Raw genomic sequence first — 15,643 nt, forward strand, 5'->3', positions numbered from 1 at the left:
CTTTCCTGAAAAAGTAAGTAAAGTCAAAAATGAAAAACATAAAAGGTGACGTATTATGTTAATATATATTAAATATTTTTAAGCATATATTATCAGAGCATGTTTGTATGCATGTTTTGCCACAAGAATATGTGGTTAATGCAGACTTGATGCCTTGCAAAGGGTATCTAACATCTGCTGCTGTCACTTCTCCTAATGCTAAACGGATCTTGTTCAGGGCCGGCCTAGCCCTGATCTCAGAGAGAATATTATTGCTCTGATTTGAACGAGACAATTTAGACAAGACTCTCTTGCAAATACACTTAACATTGACGAAAAAAGTCTGCATCTGATTGGGACCATGTAGATAACATGACAGCCTCTTCAGCTGCATCAATGTCAACTAAATGCAAAGATAACCTGATTTCCAAGTTCAACCTCCTTTCCATGAAGAAGCCAGATCCACACGTTAAAAAGTTAGATGGTGACAAGATTTTTTTCGATTTAAAGCTTTCGTGATTGCATGGATTCATATTCTTGGTTCTTTCGGTAAAGTAACGTAGAAGGGAAATAATAAAATTATAAAAATAAAACATAATAAGATAAAATTATCACGATGTTTCGGCCACAACGCAAGCAGCCGTCCTCAGGTGAAGAACAGGGCTATCGGAGTTACATACACGCTAAATGTCTCACTAACACAGCCACCGTTTCATATTCTTGGTTCTTTCGGTAAAGTCACGTAGAAGGGAGTGTTTAAGATGTGTGGTGATGATCATAATAATGACGATGGGCCGTGCGGTGAGCGTGTGGACGTGGAGGCAGAGTACTCACTCAGAGTCCTGCGTGCCGGACAGCTGAGAAAACACGGTGGAGTCCTGAGAGGCGTCCAGTGTGTTGTACATGGTCGGTATGTCCACCCTGCTCGCCAATGGTGGGACATGGGCGGTGGGGGAAGGAACGTAGTAAGAGGCAAGGGTGAGAAGAGACATGCGGAGGCAGAGAGTGTGATGCCATGCATTGCGTACCACGCACTCTCACACCATACGCTTGGACTGGTGGCCTTGAAGTCAGTGCATTCCAGTTCACATGTGGTCAGTTAGGCATCGTTCATGCAGATAGCCGGTTATGTCTGCGAGGAATTGGCAAAGCGCACAATCATCTACAAGATCGACTTGTATGAAGCCAAAGCATTTACCATTCCCAAGACTATGCACCTGTGCCCATATCCCAAGCGAAATTTTAAATCGAATTGTTGTGATACCCAGAACTGATTGGTTATGGTATGATGAACCTGTATCATGACACACGGAATGCTAAACTGTGCATTATCCATAATAGAGGTTTTTGGATTAGATCGCGAATCGCTAAACCCGCCACCACCCGACACACCCAATTAGTAAGGTTTGTCACGTAAACAAAACATGCCAATTGGTTACAAGTTCAGCACACCGGTGTGTTGGAGAGTAATCGCACAACATTTACAAGTCGAGTATGACATTTCACCGGTAATTACAACCAGCCTCATCAGGCGACAGCTAGAATTGTAAAGAAATCCTCCTGTTTTGGTTTTAGAGGGATAGATGTGATGTTGTCTCTGGCGAGCCAATCAGCCGCGGGGGGACAAGAGGGGGGGGGAAGATTAATGTATTCATATAAATTACAATCGATATATATTATTGGTTGGGTTATTCACAGTAAAATCAACATACATAATGTATGTACATCATGTATGGCCATTATGCATAGACATTGTGTGCATGGTACGGGTCAGTCAGCACCTCTTGGTCCGCAGCACCTCCTTCTGATGCTCTGTGAGCACACGGGATCGGCTGGCGGCTGTAGCTGGCGGGGGGATGAACACAAAGTCCTGGGAGCTCTCCTCCTCGAGCTGAACACGTTGGCGTGTGCGCACTGTCCTGGTTGACCGCAGGCTGCTTGCCTGTTGTGCAGCAAAGCGCGCGTGGCACGGCAACGGTCCGTTTTTACCAATTAACACTTTTTCAAAGAGCCTCAAAAATTCACGGGCTCAAATGGAGTCCAACGCTGTTCAGAAAAACACTGACATTTTCAAAACAGCATGTGTAAATCATAACCGACAACTTGACAAGTTATATTTTGTAACATTTTTTCCTGCTGCACAGCACAGTTCCTGTAATGTTTGTGGAAGGGCCGGCATATACCATTACATGCATATACCCAGCAGGAAATGTTTAACATACCAAATTCTGCTGAAGCTTAGAAAGTTAGAGTTTGCCCACGTAAACAAATGCTGCCAAAAAGACGCACAGATGCAAATATTGCTGGTTTCTTGCAGTTAAAAAGATTTTTCTTAACGTAAGTCTTTATCTTAACGTATTGCCTATTATCCATTTTCGTGGTACATTTGTAATGTCAAAACCAGAACAGGACTGACACTAAAAAGAAGACAAAAATAACCTACTTTTGAACAGAATCGTGACCCCAAAATGTGACAGTTCAAACTGCCGTGAAGGTTAATTGTTAAATGGCTTGTAAGAATTCCTAGTGGCAAACAAGTGGGCGCTTGCCAGGCTGCAACAACAAAAACTGATATTCGCCTCCAAGTGACGGTGACATCACCACAGCGCTTGTGCCAGGCTACGTGCACTTTTGAGGCTAAGTGAACTGTCAACGGCTTGCTGACAGGTCAGAGGACAGATCCAGGTACCATGGTTTGACTGAGATTACTGACAGATGCACCCCCATCTGTGTTCACCACTGTGCCAACCTGCTAGGTTTTAGCTGCCCCACCATTGTTGTGAGCGTCACCCCTCTGCCTTCCGCTGTTGATAAGAGGGCAACTGCCTCTAACTGCCAAGTAACGTCCTTCACAAGCCTTCTACACAGAGGCGGATCTTGACACTGCTTATACCAGTCTTCAGCAAGTCCAGAGCTCCAGATCCTTTTGCACAACATCGGCCCATCTCTTCTCTCGCCTGTGCCGTGCTGGTTTAGCGCCCTCTATCCATAATAACAGAAGCTGCTTGGGAATGCCAAGCTGCACACAAACACACACGTACGTACGTGTGCGTGAACGAGCGTGTACCTTCGGTGTAGCTGCCTTTTCCACAGGCAGGCACGGAGAGGCGCAGGTAGCTATGGCGGTCTTATTACGGGTTGGGGTAACAGGTGTGGGAATGGTTGGCTGTGTCTCCTTGTGGATCGCTTGTGCCTCCTTTACGCCGGTCCCCGTGGGATGCCGACCATCCTGGACTGTGGCTTCCTGCTGTCGGGAGTGTACAAATGAGATGATGCAATGCGATACCAATGTCTTGAAATCAGCTTCAGAAGTAAACCGAAAGAACAATTCAAGCGACATTTTATGAAAGGTTCACAATGGGCAGATTTTCTTTGACTAACCATTGGTCATAATACACGGTTGTGTAATGTGGTGTGTCATGGGGTGTATGTGTAATGTGATGTGTGGGGAGTTGTGGCACAGTGATTAGCACATTGCGCTACGAACCCGGTGAACCGGGTTCGATTCCCGCTCACGGCCAACATCGGTGACGAATATCTGAACTGGTCCTGGGCCTCCCCTAGGTCGACTCAGCCTCAGATGAGTACCTGGTGTGGTGTGTAAACATTGGCACCTCGTGTGCCGTGTCAGCCATCATTGGTACTACTCGCTAACAGCACTTGCCCCAACAGTTTGTGAAGACTATACGGGGGATCTTTGTCTTCGTCTTTATCAAGGGTTGTGTGTCGGAGTGGTGAAGCAGTGATTTGTGCATTGCACGACAATCCCCGTGAGCTTGGCAAGATTCCCAACCATGCCCATCAGTGTCAAGTGGTATTTGGCCTTGTCTTGTGTACCGGTGCAGCACACAAAGGGTAGTCAGTCATGGCACTGACAACACCGTTCCCTCTTGTGTAAGGCTCGGCAGCATTTCTGCAAGGAGAATTTTCTCCAATTGTTTATACAAGTATGTTGAAATTATTTCACACCGTACATAGCTTTACATGCTAATCAGAGGTGCATCCTTGACAGTACAGTTAAGAACACCCATGTCTCCCTATGGCATGGGCCCCCATTCCACAGCAGAATGACAAAAAGGTCTCTACATGGGCCAACATTTAACGCTGGCTGCTGCACCTTGACAGCGAAGCGATTGGAGTCCCCTTTGTCAGCAACGGCGTCGTTGTCGTCGTCGTCGTCATCATTCGGGTTGTCAAGCAGAGGGGCGGAGCATGCCTCCTCGTCTGTGACCTCCACACCAGGCAACGCAAGCGGAGATCGCTGGCGCTGCATCACCAACCTGCGCAGCAGCCACGTCAGCACACAGAAACAGAATATTTATAACGGAGGAATCCGATGAACTACAAAGCTCTTTTTCAAAGAATGTCCAGTCGGGGCACGGGGTAAGAACGCCACAACAAACAATAAAAAAACAAAATAGTCGTGCAAAGTACAGGAAAGTACAAGAAAGGCAAACAAATCACCAAAATACGTGTGCATACCCCTATACCACCACCACACATACAAATAAAACTAAACCATCCCCAGCCTACCATGCAAAGCCCACTTAGGTATTAACTTACTTTTCAGAAACGACCTGGCCACAAATGATCACTCAACAAAGTGGCTTATCATGCGGAAATTTATAGTAGCAACATCAGCTAAACAATCTCAATGCATGTTTCTAAATGTGGAGGGAAAAACCAGAGGACCGGGAAAATATAAATCCACCCGACCACGGGGAGAACATGCAAACTCCAAATATGCAGCAAGCATGCACACACATCGTTAGCCTCATCAAGACGTCAAGGATTCATCTATTAATTATGACCTGCATCAACAAGTCTATGTAATTACGTGAATTATTAATGTGATAAATATATAATAAGAGACGACACTGCAACAGGATTGCCGATAATATGTGGCAACAACACGTTTTAATATTACTACAAATGAGTTTGTAGGAATACATTTTTGATTATCGGAGAGTTTTTCTGTTACACAATATCTAGTAATAGGTACGTCATTTTAAAACTTAAATCAGAAAATATTTGTAAAATGCAATTATTATCAGGCCCCATTGTGTATCGTGTAATCTCCAACTACTCTTCACCATGGCTCTTTGGCCTCTCTGAATGTGGTACGAAGAAGGACCATTGCCCGAAACCTCGCCCAGTACATATTTTTCCTCTTAAGGACGCAGTCTTCTTGACACAGAGGACGCCGTTTGAGACGAGGCTCAAAATAAAGCTGTCTCTGGTGTGGACCAATCAGTTTCAAGGACAATGCATATATTATCAGTGTTTTTGTTTTGCATTCTGACCACAAACATTGTAGTTAATGCAGACATGATTCCTTGTAAAAGGTTTCAGTTTGGTGTTTTAACATCTTAACCACTGTTTTGTTGCCAGAAAAAAGGGGAAAAACCTATTATCATATCCACATTTATCAGCCACACGGGGCTTATTTGAGTGCATAATTTCAGTAGCATTGATTCAACACGAGCAAACTCTGGACCAGTTTCAACACGCAGTCTCATCAGCAGTCAGGATTGCTTGAACCAATGCTGGCAAACTGCCAAATGTTATAGGCAAGTAACTCTTCTTTTTAATATATGGGTCTTAGTTGTATGCAAAATCAAATGATAAATAACTAAAAATAATGGTTTGTCTAAAGCATAATTTATTTTAATAGATATGTGAAGGAGACATTGTCTGCTTATGTATTTTGTTATTTATATTCTCCACAGTGGCTAATGATTATTTTAAATGAATCATGAGCAAGAAAATGGAGAAATATTTCATAGCAAGGCACATCCAAGTACAGACAAGATATGCACACACCCACAGACACACAAATCGCAGCTGTTCACACAAGCAATAAACAACATACACAAAATATATAATGAGCGCAGATGTCACACGATTAAGCGGCGGCTGCTATTTGAGAACAGTGCACAGCAGGGTTCCCATGAACACGTTGCAAGTGCATGACAGCGGCACAGACAAGCTGCCTCATTCAGACAGCCTATACCCTCATAATAAGCTCGTGCATGTGCACTGAAGCAACGGAAATGTGGTGGCTTTGCTACCAACACTGGCGAGACAAAGGTGAACAGGTATGCCAAACCAAAAACTTGCGTTTGGCCGACGCAAACAGTCCCCTAAAGTAGGGGTCTCCCCAACCCCCGGGCCGTGGACCGGTACCGGTCCGTGGCCTGTTAGGAACCGGGCCGCACAGCAGCAGCAGGAGGTGAGAGCGGTGAGTCCGCGCGTGGCCCGCCCCCATTATTTAATTTACCCCTTCCGTCCGCGCCTCTTTCCCGCACTGCGCACTCGTCTCAATCACAGTTTTGGTGAGCCCACAAGCTCTAACCCCTAGTAGCCACAATGAGTAAAACACAAACGTTGCTGGAGAGCTTCTTTCAAAAGGGTGAAAGACTCCATGATGAACCCCCCCCCCCCCTCCCCGTGAAAAAATTGTCTTCCACGAAACCGGTCCCTGGTGCCAAAAAGGTTGGGGACCGCTGCCCTAAAGGAGAAATTAAATGGGCTCCATGGTGGCGAGATGTTAACTACCTCGCCTGGTACGCAAGAAGGCATTGGATCGATCCCAACCCTTGATGCCTGTATATTTGGAGTTTGCATATCTCTCTCCCTGTGGCCACGTGGATTTTTCTCCAGGTCCTTGGGTTTTCCCCTCCACATCTAAAAACATGCGTTTAAGAGGCTGCTATACATTTCCATATGACGGGCCACTTCATTGGGCAATCATTTGTGGCCAGGTCACTTCTGAAAAAGAGCAACATAGTTGAGTGGGTCTTACTTGGTAAAATAAAAAGTTTTAATAGGTTTTTTTGGTTTTTCATCTGGAAAGTATGAGTGAGAAGCCAAACAGTACCCCCCGTGTCACACCACCTTCCCTTGTCTCACACGAACACACCCCCTGCGTCACACCACACGTGTCCCAGTTTCACAACACATGCACGAGAACGCACACGCTCCCAGCACCTGAGCTGCTCAGGGTAGTTCAAAGGCGCTTTCGTCCTCCCGAAGGTGGCGTCCCAAAATTGCGCAGCCCGCGATCGCACAGCAGGGGTCCGGTGAGGCAGTGTGTGGCACAGCAGCGGTGACAGGAGCTGCAGCAGCGAGTCGTCGTGAGGTCCCGCCGACGGGCCCTCCAGGAGGCCTGCCACAACTTCCCACAGCTCAGGCAGCTATTCGACACACGTGGGGCCGAACGAGACGGCGCAATTAGCAACTCCGCGTTTCTTATTCCTCGCCACGATTAACACTGCATCACGTTTTCTGTATTGTTGGAAACGAAGAGGGGCTCGCTCGCGAGCATTGCTTCAAATTAAATTGGCTGGATAGCTTTGGAGGGTGTTGGTAATGAAACAGCAAAACTGTGGCTTATTTCATCAAAGAAGTTTTCAATTTTCAGTTTGAATCAAATCGAATGAGGTCAGTTGCCATCACAAAGGCTTGTTTGGCAGGTCACAGGACAAATACATATTTTGACTGGCTGACTACAGTGACTAGTGAGCCAGCAGTATGGGCGTAAACACAAAGATCCCCCATATTGCCTTAAGTGACGATTAGGGAAAGGTTCTGTGAGCGAGCAACTATGAAGACCGGCACATCACATGAGGAAGTGGGTGGTCAACACCACGCCAGGTTGCCTTTGTCTTCCAAATTCTGATGTTTACTCCAAGTACCAGATACTCATCCCGGCTCCCCGTGGTCATTTGTGGCCAGGTCACTTCTGAAAAAGAGCTACATAGCTCAGTGGGCCTTACCTGGTAAAATACAAATATTTTTTTTAAGACAGTCAGGCATGGTGCTGTTACACCCCCATTTCCCCTGTTGGCCGTCATTGATGCTCGTGAACAGCACTTGCCTTCACAGCGAGCTAGAGGCTATATTATGACACTACGGTACTGATGATGCTGGAACTGCTTCTGATTGTAATAAAGGACTCTCTCAGATGTCGATCTCCGTTGTCCTTTATTGGGTTCGTAGAATCTCCGTACCACGGCGTCTCGCTCAGGCCCACGTCCCGCTCGACGACCTCTCCACAGCCTCGGCTGCTCCGTTGTGCAGTCTCCCTGCTGCTCCAATATGCAGTCTCACTGCTGCCCCGTCAGGCAATCCTTGCAGCCACACCGCTGCCCCGCTATCTAGCGTCACTGCTGCCCCTCTCAGCTAGCCTCTCACTGCCCCGTTAGCTCTCTTCGCCTGACACCGATGGCCGTCTGTGTCGACGTCTGCCCCCGCGTGGCAACCGCGCCACACTCTCCGTCTTGCCCAGCGTGGCCTCCTCGTATTTCACTCCGTCTCAACTCCCCTTTCCCCTTCCGGTTCTCTCCCTAAATCCTCTCCCCCACGTGACCCTAACTCCACCCACTCCCCACGTGACCCAGACTCCACCCCCCCTCAATCCTTGCTCGCATTACATGATGATGATAGGCCGATTATGCACTCTGATGATGTTGCTTCTGTTATGATCCAATTGATCAGCTTTCAAACAACAAGTTTTACTTTAGAGTAATGGCTGTCCCTTAAAAAGAGGTTGAGGTTGCACAGCACATTCAGTGTGAGGTGCAGATTCCACGGGAAACTATTTATCGGTGCGGCAGGTACTCCAGGCGCATGGCCGGAGAAGTACGGATGTCACTTAGGATGCCACAACCGATTTCCCCGAATACTTATCGTGAAAATCTGTCATCGCCACAGCTCTCACTTTTGAGTGGGGGAATTCAGAGCCCTTTCTGTAACTGGTCTACCCTGCACTGGGCTACCCAGTCAAGGCCACATGTCACCGGGTGAACCCTGTGTGACTTACACCAAAAGTCAGAATTGTCACCAATAGGAGTTATAACCTTGCCAAATTGACTGATGTCGAGATTTCAAGAGTAAATCATGCACTGACTTGCTAAGCCCTAGAGCCGAAAAGCATGCCCTCTCAACCGCCATACTGACAAATTCAATTCCGGCAGATCCTGGCACCAATTGCCCCTCTAGAACAACAGGTCTGGGCGACTTGGTAGGCACCACGTTTGGCCCTACCTGCACAGCCAGAAGGTCCAAGAACCAAACTTGAGTTTAGAGAGTTTGGTTGCTATAGATTTCCAAATGATAAGCCACTTCATTGAGCTGTAATTTGTGGCCAGGTTGCTTCTAGAAACAGCTATATAGCTCAGTGGGCCTTACCAGGAAAAAAAATTTTGTTTATAGCTGCCACCATGTGTCCCAGCACCACGGGGAAAGCCCTGGAGGTGGACCCCCCATGTGAGAGCATAGTTGTCTTATCACGTGCACCAGCTGTTCCCACTTTTCCTCTCGCACAAACAATGGCATTCCACTTCGTATCCCACACCAGTCCGAGGTGTATGATGCGTTGGGAGGGCTGAATGTTGCACATCGGTTCGTTTAGCATGAAACCACAACGCTGGAGGCCATCCACCACCAGACATATCGAACCCTGCAGCGCCACTGCCGATGGTGAAGGCACTCGGAAAAACCGAGAGGTCAAATAGTAGGAGGAGGCAATAAAGTCCAGTTTGGGTTTTCCAGTCTCAGCTGATAATATGCCTGTGCAGGTGAACTAATTGATCATTTAAACACAAAGGCAGCGTGTGGTAGTGGCGATTCCTGGGAACATGCGTGGGTTATGGATGCCCGCCTGTTGAAGAAAGCGGTGCTGATGAAGCCACTGCCAGACCATTTAAGTTTTTGCATGTGTCATCTTAGACTGGAAAACCCAAGATGATAGACTTTGTTGGCTCCTCAACCTGAAGCCACAAACCGGCACCGACACATGCACGCACACGTGTTCGTAGTGTGACGTCTTACCTTGCCCATCAGCAGGGGGCTGTAACGATGGCCCTTTCTCCCACTCCTAGAAAAGGGACACAGTTGAGTGCATTAACACAAGACAGCAACTCAACAACTCACAGGATGAACAAAAAAAAATCACCCCAAATACCCCGTAATTGCGATCATCCTCGAGATGCTCACTGTGCGTAAAGGCTGGCAATGGGAGGCACCATCATGGTCATAGCCGCCCGGATCTCAGACGACGTCTGCAATCGGCGTAGCAGCGTGGCAGCCGCATCCACCAACTTCGCGCCTGTCGCCCAAAGCTTGGTCTGCGCTGTCTCCACTGTCGCCGGCGTTGCTGCAGTACTGCCGAACGCCTCAATGGCCCTTGCGAGCAAAGTGATCAGCGAGCTCAGGTTTCCCAGGGAGTCCTTCCTCACCCGGCGAGGACACACGGGGCTCAGGCACCCTGGCGTTTGGGGGGGGGGGGTGGAACACGGTGGACATGCAATGATTCGCTATTGCCACAATTCAATTCATTCAGTTGATTGGGAGCTACAATTAAAATTTAAGAAATGTATTTTGTGTCCAGCTTATACTGTCACGTTTGAATCGTCTGTTTCTTCTGTTCAGTGTCATTTTTCCCGTCTTGTTTTGTTTCATAAGCAGAAAAAAGTTAAAGTTGCATATCTGGAATGCACAGTTTCTGTAAATTCATAGGCACAAAAAAATTTCCCAAGCTCTATGGGCCTAAATTTGGATGTTTGGCTAACTTCATGAATATGGGAGAAAACAGGACCACTCTGAGAAAATCCACACATAGGAGAGGGCAACAACACTCTATCCTTGCAGAGAGCCAATAGATGGAGATTGGTCCACATTTGCCAGACTGCCTTATGAGGCAAGACAGGGTATGGCACCTCAGCACTCATGGGAAGGGAGTTTCACAACATTTGTGCCATCCACAAACCCCTCGCCACCTAGCCACCAACACCGCCTGGCAGAAATCTAACATTTGCATAACGTCAACAATGCATTCTTACACCCACCATTTTAAACATTCAACCCAAGTGTAGCAATGAATTTTAATCCAAGAATTGATTAACAATTACATGCCGTGCGCCAGCCTCCACGCGATTGAGGGGAAACCCGTGGGGGGCGATGGGGCACGCAACCCCTACGGGCAGGGTAGCAAGCTCACCTTTGGAACTGTCCGTGGCAGCCCGATTCTGCGCCAGAGCGGAGAAGTCGAAGTTGGCGAGCATCACGCTCACCAGGTGAGCCGTTGCACGCAGAGAGTGCCAGTGCTGTGGAGGGAGAGGTGAGGAAGGTGATGATACGGAGTCCACAATGGAGTGATCACGCTGCTCAGGGGATATGAGGTGATGACATCATTATAAACTAGACAAATAAAATACTTGTAAAGTGAAAATATTATCAATACGCTAAATGTGAAGGTGTAATTTCTTTGCAATTTTCTTTCAAAACGTTGTGGTCACTCATCCAAAGACCCAACCAGGCATATATCCTTTTGAGTGTAGCATGAAACTCTGAAGCGGAGCTCCAAATTGAGCAATGAGTTCCGGTGCATGGGCCATGTGTACACAAACCATTATTGGGATTAATCTTAATTTAGGAGCTTTCGTGACTGCAGGAATTATTCTTTGGTTTTTTTTTTCGGTTAAGTCACGTCTAAAAATAAAATAATAAATTAAAATAACATATTACGACGTTTCGATTGCAAAACAAGCAATCATCATCAGGTATAAAAGAAATAGCAACAAAAATCTAACTAGAAAACTATAGACAGACATGCAAGCAGACAGACATCACAACTGCACACAGAGAGAGGACACAAATCGGCACAAAGAGAGGGGTCGTTTCTGTGACGGTCCCTTAAATATAGAGAGGGGGGGCGGGGACGGAGAGAGGGAGGGGGCAGAGAGAATTAGCATATCAATGAGTGTACGGCAACGTACTGCTGTTGCAAGTAAGATGACAATGTGGAACGGGCACGCAAAATTGAAAACGGGCACGCAAAATTGAAAATTAGGAGACATGCACACGAAAATTAAATAACCTAGCAAAATATCGAAATGTGATGTAATACAACACAGAGAGTCGGTTAACACACAATTAACGCATAGCCTGGTTGATTACGTGTTTCAAAATTTGCTAAGTTAGAATTTTAAGTGTGAAAATTCCAAAGAGAGGACACAGGCAGAGAGAACAAATAGTCAGAAAGAAAAAGGATAAGCTTAAAACTTCCCCGTAGAAGTGGTTCAATCATAATTTAGGAGCTTTCGTGACTGCAGGAATTATTCTTTGGTTTTTTTCGGTTAAGTCACGTCTAAAAATAAAATAATAAATTAAAATAACATATTACGACGTTTCGATTGCAAAACAAGCAATCATCATCAGGTATAAAAGAAATAGCAACAAAAATCTAACTAGAAAACTATAGACAGACATGCAAGCAGACAGACATCACAACGGCACACAGAGAGAGGACACAAATCGGCACAAAGAGATATATTTAAGGGACCGTCACAGAAACGACCCCTCTCTTTGTGCCGATTTGTGTCCTCTCTCTGTGTGCCGTTGTGATGTCTGTCTGCTTGCATGTCTGTCTATAGTTTTCTAGTTAGATTTTTGTTGCTATTTCTTTTATACCTGATGATGATTGCTTGTTTTGCAATCGAAACGTCGTAATATGTTATTTTAATTTATTATTTTATTTTTAGACGTGACTTAACCGAAAAAAACCAAAGAATAATTCCTGCAGTCACGAAAGCTCCTAAATTAAGATTGAACCACTTCTACGGGGAAGTTTTAAGCTTATCCTTTTTCTTTCTGACTCTTTGTTCTCTCTGCCTGTGTCCTCTCTTTGGAATTTTCACACTTAAAATTCTAACTTAGCAAATTTTGAAACACGTAATCAACCAGGCTATGCGTTAATTGTGTGTTAATCGACTCTCTGTGTTGTATTACATCACATTTCGATATTTTGCTAGGTTATTTAATTTTCGTGTGCATGTCTCCTAATTTTCAATTTTGCGTGCCCGTTTTCAATTTTGCGTGCCCGTTCCACATTGTCATCTTACTTGCAACAGCAGTACGTTGCCGTACACTCATTGATATGCTAATTCTCTCTGCCCCCTCCCTCTCTCCGTCCCCGCCCCCCCTCTCTATATTTAAGGGACCGTCACAGAAACGACCCCTCTCTTTGTGCCGATTTGTGTCCTCTCTCTGTGTGCAGTTGTGATGTCTGTCTGCTTGCATGTCTGTCTATAGTTTTCTAGTTAGATTTTTGTTGCTATTTCTTTTATACCTGATGATGATTGCTTGTTTTGCAATCGAAACGTCGTAATATGTTATTTTAATTTATTATTTTATTTTTAGACGTGACTTAACCGAAAAAGAAAAAGAAAAAAAAAACCAAAGAAGCATTATTGGGATTATAACGCAGTGCATCACAGCGGAGTGCAGAACAAGCGATGTGCAGCGCCATGCAGACTAGTGTGCGATGCAGTGCAGTTGGGTTTGATACAGTGCAACACGTTACAGTGTGGTGCAATTCAGTGAACAGTACGATAAAGTAATGCAGTAATGTGCAGTTATAATTGATAGCCCTTTGTCTATACATTGTTGGACAAAGTTTACAACAACACTGTGCAAGCCATGTTTCAGGTGAGACAGTTATTTTGTTAATTACAATATTTTGGTAAGGTTAATTCAATATATTGCTAGTTTTTACATTATTGTAATCAAATAATAAATTGCTTTAACTTCAAGTGCTGGAGCTATGATACTATAATTTGGAATAATTTATATATAATTTAGTATAATTTATACTAAATTATAGAAAAACTAGCACACTACACCTAAACATAATTAAGTATGGCCTATTTTCATCAATCATTAAACAAATGCAGTTTTTTACACTTTTAAACCTTGTAAATTACAACGAAATTAATCAGCAATCAATTTATTCTCAAAGCGATTCACTTGTATGGCTGTTCTGATGACATGATGGGATCTACTTAAGGATCCAGATCAGGAAGCACTATCAATTAAGATCTGAGCTCATGCTAATTACGCTGTGCTTGTTTTTCAACATTGCGGTTTGCTGAAAAACTATTATGTTGGCACATTTGCCCACGTGACAACTTTCTTTGGTTGGCTTTGTTGGGTGGCTCTAATCGACATTACACCTACACAATTTATCCCAAAAGAAACCCATTGTGAATCAAACTTCACCACGCTGGTCAGTGTGGGTTGGCAACAGTCAGGAGCTAAGACCAGTTCAGATATTACTCGCCACCAATGTTCGCCGCAGCCTAGAATTTAACCCAAGGTTGCCGAGTTCAACGTGCATGTTATTTGGTTTACGACTGCGCTAACTCTCCCCACCTGAACAGCAGAGCATAGAGTGCAGCAGAGTGAGGCTCGGCAACACGGGGCTCAGTAACATTGGACGTCGATCGGCGTGGTGGACTGGGACGCTCACCGCGAGCTGGTCAACATGCAGGTGCGGCAACGCAAGGGCGCACAGCTCCTCGCACCACACGTTTGCCTCGGCGGTGCACACGAGGGAGGCACAGCACGAGAAGGCCTGGTATAGCTGCTTCCAGCTGTGGAGCACCGCCTTCAAGCTGGCCTGCTGACGCACACACACTCTGATCAGCAACAACTACCGGACAAAAAACCCATCGCTGGTCCAGCCCGGCTCTGAAGCACTTTCCTTCGTACGCAGACATCGAGAAAAACAATGCGCTCCTCTGCATCACTAAATAAAATTGTTGAGATGCTACATTAAAAGACACCTTTTCAGGACGCCAGGTGTAGACGCAAGCATTGAACCTCCGAGTTAACTACTTCTGGAAATATATTTTGGGTGCCATGTATTTCATCTAGACTTTAATATAATTAAGGGGGAGACTGGCAGTAATATCCTATGCAAGTGTGGGTGTGGTACCGGACGTAGGCTGGCCTCTGGGAAGATGAACTGGATGGGCAAAAGCAAGGCCTTGTAAAGTGCCGTGAAGTTGTGCTCCAACGTATCTCCCTGGTTCACCTCCTTGGTCTGAGACGAAACCACACGAGTAAACACACACTTCATACCCGCCCCTTTGCCCTGCCACCCTTAGCACCATCCGAGTGTTCACGCAAAAGACAAAGATCTCCAATGTTGCCGACAAAGTCTGTTGGGGCAAATGCTTTTGGCGAGGGGGGTGGTGTGGCCAGTACCACATCCTGTCACCTCTTGTTTCCCTAGCACTGATGTTTTAAACAGCGCACCATGTATTCACATTTGGGAAAGTTAACCTAGGGGGAGACCCAGGCCTAGTTAAGATATCACATACCTGTCAACCCATGTGGTTTTACCAGTATTCTTGCACAGGGAAATTGAGTTTTCAAGTCCATATGGCATACAGCCATTTCAATACTGGCAAAAAAAAGTCTATTTGTTTTTCTTCCTTGTGATGAGACTTTGCAGGATGAATGTTCAGATTTATAAGGGCACGGGGTGACCAATAAGGTCTGAATTGGTCTGTAATAAGGTAGGCACTGCTGATAAGGGGTTGACAGGTATGATATAACTTGCCACTCACGTTAGCCATGGCTGGGAATCTAATCGTTGCTGGGTACATATCGCAGCGTGCTAATACATGCACGTCTGCACATACCGAGTTCACTTAACAGGAAGCCCACCACAGATTGGCAAACAATCGAACTGCAGTGGATGGGATTCTCGCGAAACAATGCATCTCTACAAGAGGCAGAATTACGTTTCAAGGATATTTACAAAAGCCAGTACAGCACAGTAGAGCAAGTCGGATTTATTTTATCCATTGGTGCA

The 15,643-nt window shown here is 45.7% G+C and overlaps 1 protein-coding gene across 3 annotated transcripts in view; it reads right to left on the reverse strand.

Moving 5' to 3' along the window:
* RIF1 (replication timing regulatory factor 1) overlaps positions 1–15,643 on the reverse strand; it is a 50,314-nt gene that overhangs the window by 14,529 nt on the left and 20,142 nt on the right. For 2 of the 3 annotated variants that reach the window (XM_078883320.1, XM_078883252.1), the window contains exons 19-28: positions 14,759–14,866; positions 14,291–14,440; positions 10,982–11,087; positions 9,979–10,249; positions 9,814–9,859; positions 6,970–7,175; positions 4,097–4,259; positions 3,047–3,226; positions 1,761–1,921; positions 814–900 (exon numbers count right to left, since the gene is read on the reverse strand). In XM_078883320.1, the coding sequence (XP_078739446.1) occupies positions 814–900; positions 1,761–1,921; positions 3,047–3,226; positions 4,097–4,259; positions 6,970–7,175; positions 9,814–9,859; positions 9,979–10,249; positions 10,982–11,087; positions 14,291–14,440; positions 14,759–14,866 (1,478 nt within the window). The remainder of the gene's footprint in view (positions 1–813; positions 901–1,760; positions 1,922–3,046; positions 3,227–4,096; positions 4,260–6,969; positions 7,176–9,813; positions 9,860–9,978; positions 10,250–10,981; positions 11,088–14,290; positions 14,441–14,758; positions 14,867–15,643) is intronic. The other variant, XM_078883391.1, reaches the window with a different exon arrangement.

This window comes from Lampetra fluviatilis, chromosome 1 (assembly GCF_964198595.1).
Source record: "Lampetra fluviatilis chromosome 1, kcLamFluv1.1, whole genome shotgun sequence".
Classification (NCBI taxonomy): Eukaryota; Metazoa; Chordata; class Hyperoartia; order Petromyzontiformes; family Petromyzontidae; genus Lampetra; species Lampetra fluviatilis.